General features: G+C 43.5%; 1 protein-coding gene across 1 annotated transcript; it reads right to left on the bottom strand.

The window, feature by feature from the left end:
- Window positions 1-6,516: 6,516 nt before the first annotated feature.
- Zpbp2 (zona pellucida binding protein 2) lies at window positions 6,517-15,810 on the bottom strand. Its single transcript, XM_050157175.1, has 8 exons — window positions 14,021-15,810; window positions 13,826-13,891; window positions 12,669-12,794; window positions 11,359-11,520; window positions 10,614-10,832; window positions 10,012-10,094; window positions 8,081-8,261; window positions 6,517-6,935 (listed from the first exon to the last, which is right to left on the bottom strand). Exons 1-8 carry the CDS (start codon window positions 14,067-14,069, stop codon window positions 6,841-6,843), a joined length of 981 nt encoding a protein of 326 aa, XP_050013132.1. The 5' UTR covers window positions 14,070-15,810; the 3' UTR covers window positions 6,517-6,840.
- Between the last annotated feature and the right edge of the window lie 1,706 nt (window positions 15,811-17,516).

Here is a 17,516-nt window from a genome sequence, read left to right as displayed (position 1 = left end):
TCACTGATGGAGGGAGGGAAAGGCACTGTGGCTCGGCTACATCATCTTTGAGTCTGTACCTGAAGGGCTCTAAGCCCACAGACACATCACACAGGCACGTGCACATCCATGTTTGCTGCTCAATTCTTCACAGCACCTAAGCAGTGGAGGGAGCCTACATGTCCATCAGTACATGGATGGGTAAAGTGTTTGGTCGGAAGCATCACCTCTTTATACAAAACCCTGGTACCCTTTATACAAAGAGCCTGGCATATTTAGTCGGGGGCTTCACCCCAGCCCCTTGGTATTCATTTTTGGAATGTTGGGTGGAAAACTCCATTCCAAGCTCCCTCCCCTGGGAAGTCGCCTTAGTCCAAACTCCACCTCAGAGAAAGCTGGCCAAATGGTTAACCCCTCCCCAGGGAAGGTCAGGAACACCCCCACAGGCTATGTCAGCTGCCCCCCAGAGAATGAATGTGTGGTCTCCTCTCTTCCCCTCTCCATGTTTCCCCAGGGCCACCCGGGAGCATTCTGTTAAACATGGGCATCTTTAATTCGGTCTGATTGGGATTATTTGCGTAGGCAGAGAGGCTCGTCTAAGAAAATACCAAAATACCTAACATAAAGAAAATGTGGTACATACATCCTATGGGGTTCGTGCAGCTGTAAAGACAAATGAGATATAGAAAATGAAAATATGAAAATAGGCTGGACAAAGAGGCACACACCTTTAATTCCAGCACTAGGGAGACAGGGGCAGGAGGATCTCTCTGAGTTCAAGGCCAGCCTGGTCTACATAGCAAGCTCCAGGATAGCCAGGACTACATAGACTCTGCCCCCCCCCCAAAAAAAAACCAAAACAAATTCAAGCACACACATACACATGTGTGCTTACACATACATAAATATACATGCACACACTTGTACACACACACTCATAGATACACGCACACATGGATGTGTGCATACACACTTTCACACATACTTACATACTCACACACACACACATGTGCATACAAACAGGATCTGCACTGGAGAATGTGCTAGCTCTGTCTCCCTTCAAGGTGACCATTGGACTCAGATTTTGCCTCGGGTGAACCTAGGGTTCCTAGTTTGGGGGAGTCTCCCCAACAGGGATGGCACATACTTTAAGTAAAATACAAGCCAAGGGAAAATCCTAATATAAATTACAAGTTTTTTGGGTTTTGTACTTAATGGTACTAAAATATACATATAAAATCTGTGGGGGTAGGCTAAGACCAGTTTTTTAAAACAGAAAAATATGAACTGCCTTAATAATTTATATTAGAAGAAAAAAAATCAGGGCTATAGCCTGTAGAGCTGGGTCAGTAATTAAAGCACTTACCGCATAAGCAAGCAGTAGGGCTGGAATCCCGATCCCCAGAAGCCAAGCAAATGCTATTTCAGGTGTGGTGACCGCCCGGATTGCAGCCTCGGAAGGGGAACCTGGAGTAAGCTGGTTATCGAGAGCAGCCATATCTGTTAGCTCTAGGTTTGACTGAGAGACCCTGCCTCAAAGGCCGTGGAAGATTGAGTGAAGACTCAGTAATAGCAGTCTAACAGTGTGGTCAAGGGAAGATGCAGGTCAACCCTCCTCACTAGCTCAGAGGAAAAAGCAGAAAAAACCAAACCAAGCAATAAAAAGGATCTATCCTTGCTAATCTGAGGCTTCAATCTGGTTTACATTGCAGATTTTTTTAGCCCATTTACAATTTTAACTGGGCATGGTTGCTCATTCCTATAGTCCCAGCTCTCAGGATGCAGGCTGGAGGATTTCAGCAAATACCAGGCCAGCTGGGGCTACACGGAGAGAGACTGTCTCCAAACAAACAAAATAAACCAAGGAAAGAAATTTAAGAAGGAAAATGATGTGATTGTTTCAATGGAAATGAAAAAGCACTCTGTAAAATTCAGTATGTACTCATTTCCTAGAAGACCAGGAACACACAGGCACTGCTTTAACCCGATCAGAGTACACGGAAACACACAGTAAGCTAAGCCACCACAGAGGAAATGTTTATGTGCGTTCTCTCTGAGTCTGGCAGGATGGGCATGCACACTCACACTGGCTCCTCCTCACACTGTACAGGAGAGCCAGCAAGACCAGGCCAGCAAGGGCAAGAGGCCAGGCAGGTGAGACTCGTGAAAGGAGAAGGCAAAAGAGGAGAGCAGTACTGTGACGAGATGATCAAATATATGAATCAAAACTGCAGATTTACAGATGAATTATGAAAATACAGTATTTTGACTGATCACCAATAAATGCAAAATGAAATTTGTACAACATGAAATACTTCGGAAAGTATCGGACAAAGGGTATAAGAGGGCTCAACTCCCTTGTTAATATGAGAGATCTTAGAGAAGATTAAACAAAAGATAAATACAATACTGAAGAGTTAGAAGACACAATATCGTGAAAATATTGACTTTTCTCACAGTAACTTCAGATCAGTACAATCCCAACAGTTGCCTGTCTGGTCTGAAAATGCAAAGGATTAAAACCAGCCACAATCTTCAAAAAGAATACTGCTTATTTATTGATTTATTTTTATTTTTGTATGTGTGTGTGTGTGTGTGTGTGCCTGCATGAGCTTAGGTGCATCATGTGCATGCAGTACCTAAGGAGACCAGAAGAGGGTGTTGCATTCCCTGGTACCGGTGTTACAGGAGGTTGTGGGCTGCCTGATGTGGGTACTTCGAACCGAACCCAGGTCTTCTGCAAGAGCAGTAAGTGCTCATAACAGCTGAGTCATCCCTCCAACCCCAGCCACAATTTTCTTCAAAAAGAACAAGGTAGAAAAACTTGTTCCCCTAGATTAAAGATTGATTATAAAATAAAACCTGTAACATTTTAGTGTGATGTTGGAGCTGCTGTAGACAAAAACAAAAGCAGATGAGATGCCTCCGGAATGGATCCCATGTGTACGAGGACATCTGATACAGGAGAGAGTAAGGACCGAGGATTAGTGGGAAAGACCAGTGCCAGGACAATAGACGACCCCAGAGGGAATTGTTGAAAGCCCAGCCCTTCACACAGTATTCACTCCAGAAGCACTCTGATTCAACCTGCAAAAGGCCAAACTGTAATTACAGTAACATCAAAACTTCAGTTTCATTGAAAATATATCACAAGTGGGGTAGAGGCAGCACAGAGTGAGAGACGCTACTCAAACCGAGGCACCTTTTGGAGACCGCCATCCGGGACGTGAAGGGGCTCGAACCGTTCGGTAACAAAAGAATGAACCACAGAGAAAGAGGTGAGTGATTTCAACAGCGCTATTTTTAGTGTCTATGTAAAATGTTCCATACGTTCATGTGTTTGGAACCTCCTCCAGTTGGAAGCATTGTTTTGGAGGTTGTAGATGTACTGGGATGGAGGGCCTAGGTCCTGACACAGGTCACACAGGGTAGGTCTTAAGGGCGACAGCTTAGCTCTGCTTCCAGATCCCACAAGATGTGCATAGGTCACTTAGCAAACTCCTGCTGCCCCGGGTGGGGCCACCCCAATTGCTCCACCTTCCCTACCACCATAGACTGGCAGCCCCTAAATCAGGAGCCAGCAAGAACTTTCATACAACGCAAGCTGGTACAACCAACTTGAATACGAGTTTGGTTTATACATGGAAAAGTTGTCTTTACTTTGACGGTAGGTAGCTCAGTGTTTACTGGCTGTGCTGGCTCGCTTTGGGACAACTTCACACAAGCTAGAGTCATCAGAGAGGAGGGAGTCTCAGCTGAGAAAATGCCTCCATGAGATCAGGCTGTAGGCAAGTCTGTAGGGCATTTCCTTAGCCAGTGATTGCTATGGCAGGGCTCAGCCCATTGTGGGCTGGTGGTACTGGGTTCTATAAGAAAGCAGGCTGAGCAAACAACCGGAGCAAGCCAGTAAGCAGCACCCCTCCATGGCCTCTGCATCAGCTTCTGCCTCCAGGTTCCTGCCCTGCTTTTGATCTTTTTAATGATGAACTATTACATGGAACTGTGAGAGAAATAAACCCTTTCCTTCTCAAGTTGCTCTTGGTCATGGCGTTTCATCATGGAAATAACCTGTCGTGAAGAGGTGAGATGAAAACTTAGTCCAGATTGACTTCATCAACCTGGATTAAGACGTCAGGGAGGGGGCTGGAGAAATGGCTCGGAGGTTAAGAACACTGGCTGCTCTTCCAGAGGACCTGGGTTCAATTCTCAGCACCTACATGGCAGCTCACAACTGTCTATAACTCCAGTTCCAAGGGACTGAACACCCTTACGCAGACATACTTGCAGGCATAAAACCAATACACATAAAACAAAATAAATAAATAAAAATACAAGACTTCAGAAAGTCTGATACCAGGCAGTATTGCCAGTATATTGAAACAGCATAATTCGGGGAAAAAAAGGTTCCTGGTGTAATATAATCCTCATTGCACAAGAAAGCATAATTACATCAAAATCAACTCAGCTATATACCATTTCTTTCAAGAAGATGGAGATCGGCTACCAGATAGGCTACCTGTGTATACTAACTTAAGGGCCTAAGGCAGGATCTGGCTTGGTATTGGCCATACAGATATTATAGAGGTCATTTGAGCTATTAGCTATCTCTGATCCTGTTGTGGGAGCTTGGGGGAGCCCTTGGCTACACAGATAATGTAAGGATCGTTTAGACTATTAGGTTGTGGGAGCCTGGGGAGCCCCTGGCTGTAAGGGTCATTTAGGTTACTAGGCACCTCCAGTCCTGGTTATAGGAGCTTGATATGGCCTGGCATTATGCAGACCACCATGCTGTCCATCACTTCCTGAAACTGGAATTATGGATGGCTGTGAGCTACCATGTGGGTGCTGGGAATTGAACCGGGGTCCTCTCCAAGAGCAGCTGAGCCATCTCTCTAGCCTGAAATGTTGTTCTTCAAAGTTTGTATGATCAGTAATTTTCTTTTACTTCAATGGTATTTTGCATATGGCCTGAGAATTTTTACTGAAGTATATTATTTGAACTATACAGTAAATGCACTAACAGTTTCAAGCAAAAGCACCCACAAGTCAGAAAGGCAAGACTCCCACAATTAAAACGGAAGCCTTTCCACACTGCAGAAGTCAGATGGATATTAGACCAAACAAATGGGATCCAAATGTTCCTCATTAATAATCTACTAATGTTGGAAAATACCCTTGTAGCAGTACAAAGCACAAAACATTTAACCGTGATGCTTGGTAGATAACAGTTAGGTGACATTTGACTTTTATGATAGACTCAAGATGAAAGAGGGCTGGGACTTTCCCAACACTACACCATGAGGATGAAGTGACAGTATTTGTTTTTATTGAATAATGTGAAGATGTAACTTTGTTGCCATTTCAGGACCTTTTTTATGCTAATAAAGAGAAGATGACAGTCACTGAACTTAATTTCCGTTTTACCATCCAACACGCCCTTCCTATTTTGCTGTATTATATCTAAATGGGTTATTTTGGATTAGGGTGTTGTGGGTGGGGGAGTGTGACCCAGTAAGCCACCAGGAAACAGTTTCAAAGCTCAAAATAAATAGTGAGCAGGGGAACCAAAAGTTGACTTCTGGATGCAGACTCAGTAGCTAATTTAATTCATTATAACTCTCTAAGTAGGCAGATTCAGGCCTGCAAAGTTATCTTTAGTAACAAGTGGAAGCTAGCTTCGGCTACAGAAGACCACGTCTCAAAAGATCAGATAACATCACGAGAGACAAAGTAAAGACTGCCAAGGTCATGTTTAAGTAGGTAAAGTCGAGTAATAGGAATTACAGGAATCACAGGCTGGCCTGCAACTCGCTGTGTAGCCCAGGTTGGCCTCAGCCTCGCTGCAACCTTCCTGCCTGTGCCTCTCGAGTGCTGGGATTACAGGTGTGGCCTACCACAGCCAGCTACGATGTTTAATACATTTTTCAAGGACGAAGCTTTAAAGTATAAAAGAGTGTGATGCTTGATAAAATCAGCAATGGGAGGGGGACAAGGAAGAAAGCGATGGGTGGATGCGTGACTCCAAGTCAACGCGAAGCAGAAAGGAGAGCGGGTGTGGCGGCTGTGACTGTAATCTCAGCAACCAGAAGGCCCAGGCAGGAACACAACAAGGACTCCAAGGCTAGCATGGGCTAAGAGTAGGCTGGTGTCTCCAAAACACATACACACAAAGGAAAGGAAGGAAGGGATGAAGGGAGGGGAGGAGGGAGGGGAAGAGGAAAGAGGGGGAGGGGTTCTACACATGAGGAATGAATGTGCTTTGTCCAGGAGGCAGAAAAATGAGGCTGGTAAGAGGGAAGAGCTCAAACTGAGATTTTTAGATTTTCAGAGCTCTCTCTCCTCATCTCTCTCCTCTCCCTCCCTCCCTCCTGGAACCAGCTCTGTAGTCCAGGCTGGCTTCTAAGTCACAGATCCACCTGCCTCTGCCTCCAGAGTGCTGGTATTAAAGACGTGCGCCATCACTGCCTGGCATTAAAAAACAAAATTAAAAAATGCATTATACATGTCTTGATAGAAGTAATTTCAAACAAATTAATATATGGAAAATAGAAATGTTTTATTATACTTCACTTCTCTTTTTGACCTTAATACCAGGTACAAAGCACGTTTTAGTTTATAGACAACAGAACATATTTCATTTCAAGCATCCACTAACACTAACTTCCCCTCACACACAGGCGGTACTGAATCAAACCCTTCTTAGCGGTGCCATGTCAGCTCTTCTGTTCTAAACGCACGTTCCCAGAGTCTTGCTCTTACTGATCTTACTGTATGGAGGCGTCTATGATGCTCTTAGATGGGAACAAATCTGTCTCCACCTTCAGAGGCAAGTAACCACGCTTTCATCTCTGGGCTTGAAGTTTATGGGCAAGACTTAGCTCCGTAGGTATGGACAGAAACACAGATCTGACAGGTGACATCGGCATCAGGACTGAATGTACCAGGACTACAGACCACTGCAAGAGAAAATGCAGGCCGTCCGTCAGTCACTATAGTTCACATATCAACAACACAAAAGCATCTTCAATATTACACCTTTTCATATAGGATACCTATACCTATTTAGCCAATTAGGTTGTGAAGATTACCTCAAATTTTGTAATGTGATAATCTTAAAAATGGGAGTGTTGTGGAATATTACTTTGATTATGTAAAGATGTGTTATATTTATGTTGCAGACTGTTACCTTAACTATGTAAAGGTGTGTTACACTTGTTTATGTTGCAGACTGTTACCTTAACTATGTAAAGGTGTGTTACACTTGTTTATGTTGCAGACTGTTACCTTAACTGTGTAAAGGTGTGTTACACTTGTTTATGCTGCATTTGTTTAACAATGTAAAGCTATGTTGCTCTGCCTGTCTAAGGCATCTGATTGGTATAATACAAAGCTGAATGACCAATAGCTAGGCAGTAGAGGGATAGGTGGAGTTGGTGGGCAGAGAGGATAAGTAGGAGGAGGAATCTAGGCTCTGGAGAGAATAGAAGAGACGGAGGGAGAAAGAAGACGCCTGGGACCAGCCAGCCGGGCAGTCACCAGCCAGTCAGACATGGAGTAGGACGTACAGAATGAAAGAAAGGTAAAAAGCCCTGAGGCAAAAACATAGATGAAGAGAAACAGGTTATAATAAATTATAAGAGGTCGTGGGACGAGCATCAGATAAGGCTGAGTTCTCATAACTAACGATAAGTCTGCGCGTTATCATTTGGGGGCTGGTGGTCTGAGAAAGCCTGTTACGGGCAAGAGTCTATAAATGCTGTGTTTTCCTTTCTATCAGTCCTCGCCGTCTCAGTGCCTCATTTATAAGTGCCTGCCTGCAGTTTGTACCTCGTGTCCTAGCTTTGTGCTTCCCAGGCAGGACCATTCGGCTGTCCTGCACAGAACTGTATTGTATGTCAGAACACTATGGAAATGCTTTGCCAACTAAGAGAGGACAGTACAAAAAATATGCATTGGGATTTAGAAATATGGGCTTTCAAGGTTTTTTACTTCTCTTTTCTATGAAAGGATCAATGAGAAGATCCGGTTCAATAACCCTTGTGGGCTGTCCATCTTTTCTCTGGAACATACAGACATTTAGGAATTTATATTGTATAATTACCGCAGCAGCTAGCACAATTGGTGTGCAGACCTTCGTTCTTCCCAAAGCCTGGCCGACAGTTATCTATGCGCACTACTTGAAAGCTGTGGTCCACGAAGTGCATCGCTGGTATAGTTTTATTAACGTGATGGTGCAAAATGTATGCCTGGCTCCGGAAAAACTCTTCTATCCGATCTCTTGCCTGAGATTTAGAAATAGCAGAGAAAACTACAATTACTAATTCAACAATCAAAGTCTTCACGAATCACAGGCCATAAAATGTAGCAGAAATATTTCTTGCTCATGCATCAAATGAAATCCTGAAAAATCTATGTTAAAATCTAGAGTGAGTCTTGCTTTGACTTCACTAATTACTGTTAATTTATATAGGAAGTGGTTAAGGAAAACAGTTATAAAAACTTGTTTTAGGAATGGCTCAGGTGGCCAAGCACTTCCCTTGCCTGTAATCCCAGTGCTGGGGAGGTGGAGGCAGGAGAATTCCTGGGGTGTGCTAGACAGACGGTCTAGCCTAACCAAGAAGAGACCCTGTCTCAAAGGAGGAGAGTGTTCACCTGAGATTGACACCTGAAAAGTGGTACTGTAGCCTACACACACCCCATGGACCTGCACACACCCCATGGACCTACACACACACACGCACACACGCACACACACCCCATGGACCTGCACACACGCACACGCGCACACGCACATACGCACACACGCACACACACACGCACACACCCCATGGACCTGCACACACACACACGCACACACACCCCATGGACCTACACACACACACGCACGCACATACGCACACGCGCACACACACGCACACACACACGCACACACGCACATACGCACACGCACACACACAGGCTTGCTTTGATTTGTTTATGATAGTTTTTCCATACATAAATTAAGCATGATCTCTAACTTTCTAAGTCACGATGGAGAGATGGTGCAGCAGTTAAGGGTATGCTCTTCCTGAGGATCTAGGTTCAATTCGTAGCACCCACATGGCAGTTCACAACTGCCTGTAACTCCAATTCCAGATGATCCTATGACTTTCCCTGGCCTTCTCAGGCACTAGGCATGTATATGACACACAGACATACACGCAGGCCAAAACTAATGTACACAAAATACACAAATAAAATTTTAAAAGATCAAAGCAAAATAGAAATCAAGGCTTTAATTAGCATTACAACTAATTGTGTGATTCTGGCTCCGGGACATGCTGTAATAATAACTAAGCCTAAAAGAGGACTTCTTAGATCACACTATAGGTATAGGGAACACGACAGAATGAAGACACTTTTTGGCTGCTCTTGTTTTTCAAGACAAGGCTTCCCTGTGTAGTCCTGGCTGTCCTGGAACTCAACTCTGCAGACTGCCCGCCTCTGTCTTCTGAGTGCTGGGATTAAAGTGCCTACCACCACCACTGGGTCACAAACATAATTTTAAAAATTTAGAAGGAATAAATTTAAATCATTCTTTAAAAAGCTTGAGCAGGCACACGCCTTTAATCCCAGCACTCGGGAGGTAGATCTCTGTGAGTTTGAGGCCAGCCTGATCTACAGAGCAAGTTACAGGACGGGCTCCAAAGCTACAGAGAAACCCTGTCTTGAAAAACCAAAACCAGACCAAACAAAACAAACAACAACAAAAACAAAAAACCTTGAGCAGTAGTGTTGTGTTTCATATGTGTTATATGTATACATATATTGTGTGTGAATGAGTACCACATATACATATGTGGGTGCATGCATACCATGGTTTGCATGTGGAAGTCAGAGGACATCCTGAGATGGATTCTTTAGGAATGTTTTTCTTTTGACATAGGTTTTCATGTAGCCCAGACTGGCTTTGAACTCCTACTAATAAGACAAAGCATTTACCAAAATCTTTCTAGGTCACTCAAGGGCTTTCCCATCAGGATGTGGGCTCACCTTGAGGATGTTACGGTTAGTGGCATCTTCACAGTCAGAAGAGTTGTTGCACACACTTTTCCAGCCTGGTGCAAAAGGATTCACTGGAGAGAAAGACAGGACAGGTACACACCAGCTTCTAAAGAGTGTCACACACTCCAGTAAAGCCCCACATGGTTGGTATGCAGACTTATGTGCGTCAAAGCAGCTCTAACCAGAATAGTAAGGTTAGGCACAGTTTGAATAGCATGCACTGTGACTTTACTCCATCTGGGGGCTAGTGGGAGTAACTACAAGATGAGAACGGAAATAGATTGGGTTTGGGTATTCCCTCTCAAGTCATCAAGAATAAAAAACAATAAAACGTCTTTCCTAAAATTGCATAGTTAGAGGTTATGTTAATAAAATGATACTGACTTAAAACCATAACTATTGTATTTGGAGGCAAACAGCTGGTCTGCTGACGTTTAAAGCACAAGCAGCCATTAGTATATATTAGTGATTAGCAAACATTTCAAACCTGTCATTTATGAGACCTCTCGCATTTACAGGACAGTTAATTTTACAATCTTATCATGGTTTTTGACTAAAGTTATAAAACCAACGTTGTAAAATTGTTTCACCTTGAAAGGCTATGAATAGCTCATACACGAAGTCGCCCTCCGGAGTTTTAACAGAATGGCACTTATATGATGGTTCTATGACATGGCACAACAAATCAGAGATTAAATTATCCAGGATTTTCTTCAGCACCCGAAAGAGCAGGTCATTATATCTTCCGACACACGATTTCGTGGTAAAACGCACAGCCATGTGATAAGAATAATCAGGCTCCCGATAGGCTTTGGGAAAAGGTGAGAAGAAAAACAATTGTGCCTTGCGTTAATCTCTGCTGCTAAAAAAACAATTCAAACACATGTAATATCAAACATCATTAATCTTTCAAGTCAGCTTGGAAATTTTACTTATCTAAGAGAATACTCCACGAGTCTGTTTATGAAATACATATAACCAATAATTTTAATGAAAAAAGTCATTGTCATCTGGTACCCACCTACTTAGGACAACTGGCCTCTGTGGGGTGGCAATATGGGGAAGCTAAGAGTATCAAGAAAACATCGGAGCTGGAGACACAAGCTCAATAGTTGAGAGCTGCGGGGCCGGCACCCACAGCAGGTGGCTCCTACCTGCTTATAATTTCATCTCCAGGTTGTCACACGCCCGCTCTCTCTCCGGGACTCACAGGCACGTAACCCCCACACACACATAAACATAATAACTCTTAAAATGTAAGAATGTTTCTGGGGAGCTGGGGAGATGGCTCATGTGCTTATACAATTATCATATTATAATTAAATATATTATTACCAAAGATCATAAAGTCGTATCTCTTCTTTATTGTAGTTTCCTCTTGGGTTTCTGCTTTGATAGTCTTATAGGAAAGAGTGCACGTGTAAAGTCCAGATAATGACTCTATAAAGTCTTTCACCACCAGTTTTCCTGTGTTTGTTATATTTATTTGGCGATTCCCTAATCAGAAGGAGGAAATTACTTGGTTACTTAACAGGTAACTTAATCATTTTTCAGTAAACTCAGGGCTGTAAACAAACATGCCAAAAAAATAAAATTAACTATTTCAACTTCAAGAACCCAATAGAAAATTAAGACAGGGTCTCACTGTATAGTGCCTGCCTGGACTTGAACTCAGAGATCTGCCTACCTCTGCCTTCTGAGTGCTGGAATTAAGGGAGTGTGGCACCACGCCCAGTAACCCAGAAAAAAAAACCCCTTAATTGTCATATTACTCTATGGAAAAGCTACATAAGCTGGGTACTCTTTTGAAATCTTTGTTAATTTATTTCTTGGTATCTAGTTTTGACAGATTCACGTCAGTAATTCAGTAAATTTATATATGTATGTATACATATATATCTACATAAGACAAATGGATAATGCTGATATCCTAAGGTATTCTTCTAAGATGAAAAATTACATACTCAATCTCTCATATCACTGGCGTTTCATGGGTAAACCTCAGTGCTTATGAAAACTGTTGAATAGCTTTGGGAAGTGGGGCACAAAAATCACTGCCTGAGCCTAGCAGGACAGCCCAGTGGACGAGGCTTAAGAGGCTGACTCTGTACTCAATTCCAAGCACTAGGAAAAAAAACAATAAAAACCCATCTCTTTGGTTAGCTCAGGCTACCTTCAAACTTGTAATCCTCCTGTCTCAGCCTCTTGAGTGTTTTGCTCACAGGCCTGTGCCATCCTTTGAATCTGCTTTAGTTTTTGCATAGGAAGAACTTAAGTCATAGAGTCAAAAGAAATAACAACTTATCTAAATGTTGAGCAAATTTAACTATAGTTAAAATTAAATTTATTGGGGCTGGAAAGATTGCCCAGTGTTTAAGAGCATTTGTTTCAGAGGACCTGGCTTCTATTCCCAGCCATCTACATGGTGGTTCACAACCATTAGTAAACTCTAGTTCCATGGATCCAATACCCTCTTCTGAGCTCCGAGGGCATCAGGCGTGCATGTAGTGTACATTCATGCATGCAGGCAAAAAAAAAATACACATAAAAATAAAATAAATTTTGTTTTGAATTTGTTCTTTTCAACAATGACAGCACTTTAAAAAACAATGTTCACATCATTAAAATATATTAAAATAATTTACCTTGTAATGTGTTTTCATTTGGCCCAATCCACAAGTAGGCGGGGTCCACTATTTCTTTATTAGCACGATTAATATCCATACAAATAAGGACAGGGCTATTATGATGTAACTTTACGTATATTTTCACTGTGACAAAACAAATTTTTGCAGTAACTATATTATACTACAAAAGAAAGAAACACACTCCTATTTATTTGTCCCAATAATACCAATTAATTCTTTCTGGATTTCAGTACTTAAAGTGGTCAGAACATGTTGGATGCTAGTTGTCATTCAGAATGAAGTCATTTTTGCTTCTCATAGTAAGCCTTTAAACCATACCTTGTCGGGATATATAAATTGTGTATATTATTTAAAATATATATAAAAATATATAAACAATATATTTATAAATTCTGTGATAGCCCATTAAAATGTAAGTGCCTTACAACGTACACATTCATAAATAGCTCCAATAATTGTTTGAAGGGATCGTGGAGTTAATGTTCAGAGGATATGAGCTTGACTGATAAACTATTTCAAAACTGAAAACTTGGTATTTTCCTTGCGCTTCCTGTTGTCCCACGACTAGGAAGGTGTTCTGTCGAGATCTCCACTGACTCGGTGGAAGCTGCGACAGTACGTGATCTCAAGATATTTCAGGCCCAGTCATTGCCAGGGTCTGAATCTATAAAGGCTATCGTACAATTGGGTGGTGTAGTTGCGGTGTTGGGAAGGGAAAGGCCTTAAATGTGGAAATGGTCTATACACAACACAGTGAAGTGGCTCAAAGTTATCTCAAAACAGCTGGCTCACTAATGTTTCCTGAAGAGTGTAGGAAAGTTAAACTACAGAGGGTAACATGGGAGCAGGAGCTTGATAATACCCAAGGAGAGAAGAGCCTTCCAGAAGGATGTCCACCCTGCTAAGTGGCTTCCCCCGTTACAAAGCAGGAGTATTTGGAAGAGAGGTGATCAGATCCCCAGAACTACGATGAAGAATGGGACATAAGACAAGCGTTGCTTTGAGGACGAAATGTTGCAAACTCCCGAAACTGCAGAATTCAGAGCAGACGTCACACCGGCTCGCTCCCTTTCCCCTCCAGGGCAGAACCTAAGCAGGTGCACGGCATCCCCAGCTCTGGGGACAGGCCTTGCGTGGGAAGAGGCACTTATTACCTGGCTGTTCTATCGTGCCATACACAAAGCCTTTCTTACTGAATAAGGAAGAACGCTGCGTTCCAACTGCGGAGGAAAGAAAACCTCTGAGTTATTAGTGTTTAGGGGACCCAGGGTTCCGCAGGGAGCAGGCGAGGGGAGGCGCGGAAGAGGTGGGACAGAGGGCGTGGGAGGAGCCTGCGGGCCAAGCCCCACCTCCTACGAGAGACCAGAGCACCGCGGAGAAGAGGGCCCACACGCGCATCACGGCTCAGGCACTAGCGGAGACAGCCGGGCTTCCTCCTACCCCAGGCCGGGCCCAACGCCTCCCCATCGCTCCTCTACAGAGCGAAGCAAACCGCCGAGGGCATTTCCCCCTACCGGTCCGTGGCTACCACGGGGGCGGCTGCGCCCGAGAGCGCCTGCGTGTTCCGGCTTGGCGCGAGGGGCGGGGCGAGCGCGCGGAAGGGGAGCCCCGCCTCCCAGCGCCTGCGCAGTCGCAGAGCGCTGCCGCCGCCGAGCGTTTAGCACCTATCTTGGGGTGCCATGTTCCCACACTCTAGCTCTGGTCAGCACGGTTGTATGAAGAGCGGGTAAAGGAAACGAGCTCAAGATTTCCTCAGACGAGGGGTTGAAGAAACCGACGGGAGAACACAGTGGGTCCCTAGGACCGTGCTGGCGCCGAGCAGCCCGAGGGTGCCATCGTCTGGGGAGCTGAAGAAGGGAGAAGTTTGTGAGACTTTCCTAAGAGCGAGGGCCCAGCTCGGGAACTCCCTGGTCTGACATAAAACTGGCGTTGCCGGATCTGTCAAAGCGTCACACAAAACCAAGATCTCGAAGAGCGTTCAGTACCCCGAAAGGGTGCTCCCAGATCTTCCCACGTGGAGAAAAGCCGAACCTTTAGTTTTCAGCTGAGGGTGTGAGATGATGTAGAGGGACACCCCCTTATGCAAATTGACTCGGAAGTAACTTTGCTTTAGAAAATGGGCCCCATCGAAGGGCAAGAGCGTATGATCTTTTCCTCAGCTGGTGTAAGATAAGTCCATATCAGGGAGGTCCGAAACAGTCTTTCAAAGGTCCGCTCCCCAACCCCACGCTGGGACCAAACCCAGGACCTTCACTGAGCTGATTGTCAACTGCACCGTGCGTGGTCCCATCTTGACTACTATTTAGGTGACCCGAAAGGCCCCGTGTGTTGTTTATTTCTTAGCAGTAGGGCACCATCCTCAGTAGTGGTTTTGAGTAGGTTGGTAGGGAGAGAGCCCAAGGTTCAGATAGGGTGCAGCATGGTTCTTGGGGGTGAGATCAAGGGTTTTCAGTTTTATTTTCTTTGAGCCAAGTCAGTATTTGGACTGTCTCAGATGGTCCAGGAGCAGCCTTCGTCAGTCATTTCGTTTTTAGTCACTGTTAATTTGATCTATATAGCACAAGCATGAAATGTGAGCCAATGAGTCAGATCCAGCCATTGTCAGTTACTACGTCTAGACTCATGGTTTACTCTCAACTGTTAAAACTCTGTATGGGTGTCTTGCTTGCACGTCTGTCTGTCTGCCTGTGCCCTACAGGCATGCACTGCCCACCGAGGCCAGCAAATGGCATTGGATCTGGAACTGGAGTTAAAGATGGCTGCGAGCTGGCATTTGGATGCTGGGAATCAAACATGCATCCTCTAGAACAGCAGCCGATGCCCTCAACTGCTGAGACACCCCGCACTTCAGATTTAATCAAAGCGTTTTCCAAATGTACAATGTGTTATTAACTTCCCACCTGTTGCAATTGATTCTTACAGACTTTGTGTGTTAAAGTTCGACTCCTATGAGAAGAGTCTTAAAAAGAGAATAGTGGGGCAGGAGAGAGCTCAGTGGTTAAGAGTTTATCTGCTTTTCTAGAGGGCCCTAGTTCCAGTACCCTGTTGGGCAGCTTGCAACAGCCGCTAACTCCAGCTCCAGGTGACCGATCCAATGACACCTTCTGGACTCCATGGACACTTGTATTCACCTGTACGTACTCCCATCCCTCTCATATATACACAATTAAAAAATAAAACCTTTAAAAATGGAGTAGTGGTTTGTATTGTGTGGACTCATTCAAAGTGAGCTTTGTACTTTGTAAGTTTTATTTATTTATTTTTGAGACAGGGTCTCTCTGTATCCTTGACTGTCCTCACAGAGGTCTGCCTGCCTCTGCCTTCTGAGTGCTGGAGTTAAAGGTGTATAGCATCATGCTCAGCAAAACTAGGAAAAATCTTAATTGTTATAGTATTGTATGGGAAAGCTACAGGAGGTGGGTGCACTTGTGAAGTCTATGTTGATTTTCTTTATTCTTGACATCTACTCTTGACTGATTTATGTCAGTAATTCAGGAAATGAGACATATTTTTATACAAATCACAAATCTCCCGAGTTACTATTCTAACATAAAATTACATATTCATCATATTCATGTTTGGGACAGATGCATCCTCGAACAGTCCTCCTATTTTATTAATTTCTTTTTGAGACAGGGTTCCTCTGTGTAACAACAACCTGGCTGTCCAGAAACTTGCTTTGTAGACCAGGCTGGCCTTTAACTCACAGAGATCCACCTGCCTCTACCTCCCAATGCTCCCAAGATTAAAGATGTGTGCCTCTATGCCTGTTGTGATACAGTGTTATTGAAGTTCATACTTTATTCATATTTCCTTTCACCCTAGAGTTTCTGACCAGAGCACATTCAGGCTTCCATATTACATTTGTCTGCTCCCCTCAGGCTCCTCTGGGTTATTGACAGTTTCTCAGACTTTTCTTTCTTCTCTTCTTTCTCTCTTTTGGTTGTTGTTGTCTTTGACAGTTAAGGACTGCTTTGTTGATCCTGACTTAACCTTAAATGGTCAAGTATTTTGTAGACAGCCTCTCTGTTGGACTTGGCTTGCTGTTTCTTCTCATTATTGTATAGTAGTATGGATTTCTGTGAGGACAGCAGCTGTAAAATGACATTCCTGATACACCATACCATGTTTTAGCACTTTGATGTTAAATGTGTTCAGCTGGCTGAAGGAGCGTTTGTCAGGTTTCTCCATTATAAGGTTACCCCTCCCTCTTCATACTTTACTATTTGGAAGGATGTCACTATGTGTTCCTTACACTTAAAGAGGGGAGATTCATGCTCCACCTACCTGAGGGTGGAGTAGCTACATAAATGATTGTGGCATCTGCTTTTGACTTATCCCTTCAAGTATCTGTAGCCGGAAATAAGTGTGTGCCCCAAGGTAATGGTCTATTGTTACATATAGAGACTATTGTAACACCAAAGTTTCTAACTTAAGAACCACCAATTAACTATTCGTCCTTATCATCCCTGCGAAAGCTTACAGTTCCTCTTCTGCTACTTTTGATGTGCTATTTTTGCTTTTAGAAACTAACAAACAACAAATTTCCCCTTTCAGTACTAAAATTAAACGTTAGTGTTTAGAGTATTTCTCTGAACTCCGTGTTTTCCTGCAGAACTCTAACTCATGTGTCCGTGGTGATGCTGCTGTGGCTCTGTGATCTTAAAGCCAGTTTGAGCCACTCATATGTTATATATGCATATGTGCATAAATGTAGTATGTATGCATTATATATACACATACTATGTTTGTGGACACATGCATATATATATATATATTGCCTATACCAAGGCACCAGTTAACATGAACTTAGGTTCATAAAATAAATATAAGTGTGCTTAACTC

This window comes from Alexandromys fortis, unplaced genomic scaffold, assembly GCF_014885135.2.
Source record: "Alexandromys fortis isolate MF-2015 unplaced genomic scaffold, M_Fortis_MF-2015_v1.1 scaffold_31, whole genome shotgun sequence".
In the NCBI taxonomy this organism is placed as follows: domain Eukaryota; kingdom Metazoa; phylum Chordata; class Mammalia; order Rodentia; family Cricetidae; genus Alexandromys; species Alexandromys fortis.
Note: the sequence above shows the minus strand (reverse complement) of the source record. Positions and strands in the feature narration are given on the sequence as shown.

What these genes read in the sequence shown, in the direction of transcription:
- Zpbp2 (XM_050157175.1), bottom strand. Translation starts at nt 14,069, where the DNA reads ATGCGCGTGTGGGCCCTCTTCTCCGCGGTGCTCTGGTCTCTCGTAGGA. An exon ending in GCTCTGGTCTCTCGTAGGAG is followed by an intron (nt 13,892 to 14,020) that starts GTGGGGCTTGGC and finishes TTTCCTCCGCAG; the next exon opens with TTGGAACGCAGCGTTCTTCC. An exon ending in TGGCACGATAGAACAGCCAG is followed by an intron (nt 12,795 to 13,825) that starts GTAATAAGTGCC and finishes GTTTTGTCACAG; the next exon opens with TGAAAATATACGTAAAGTTA.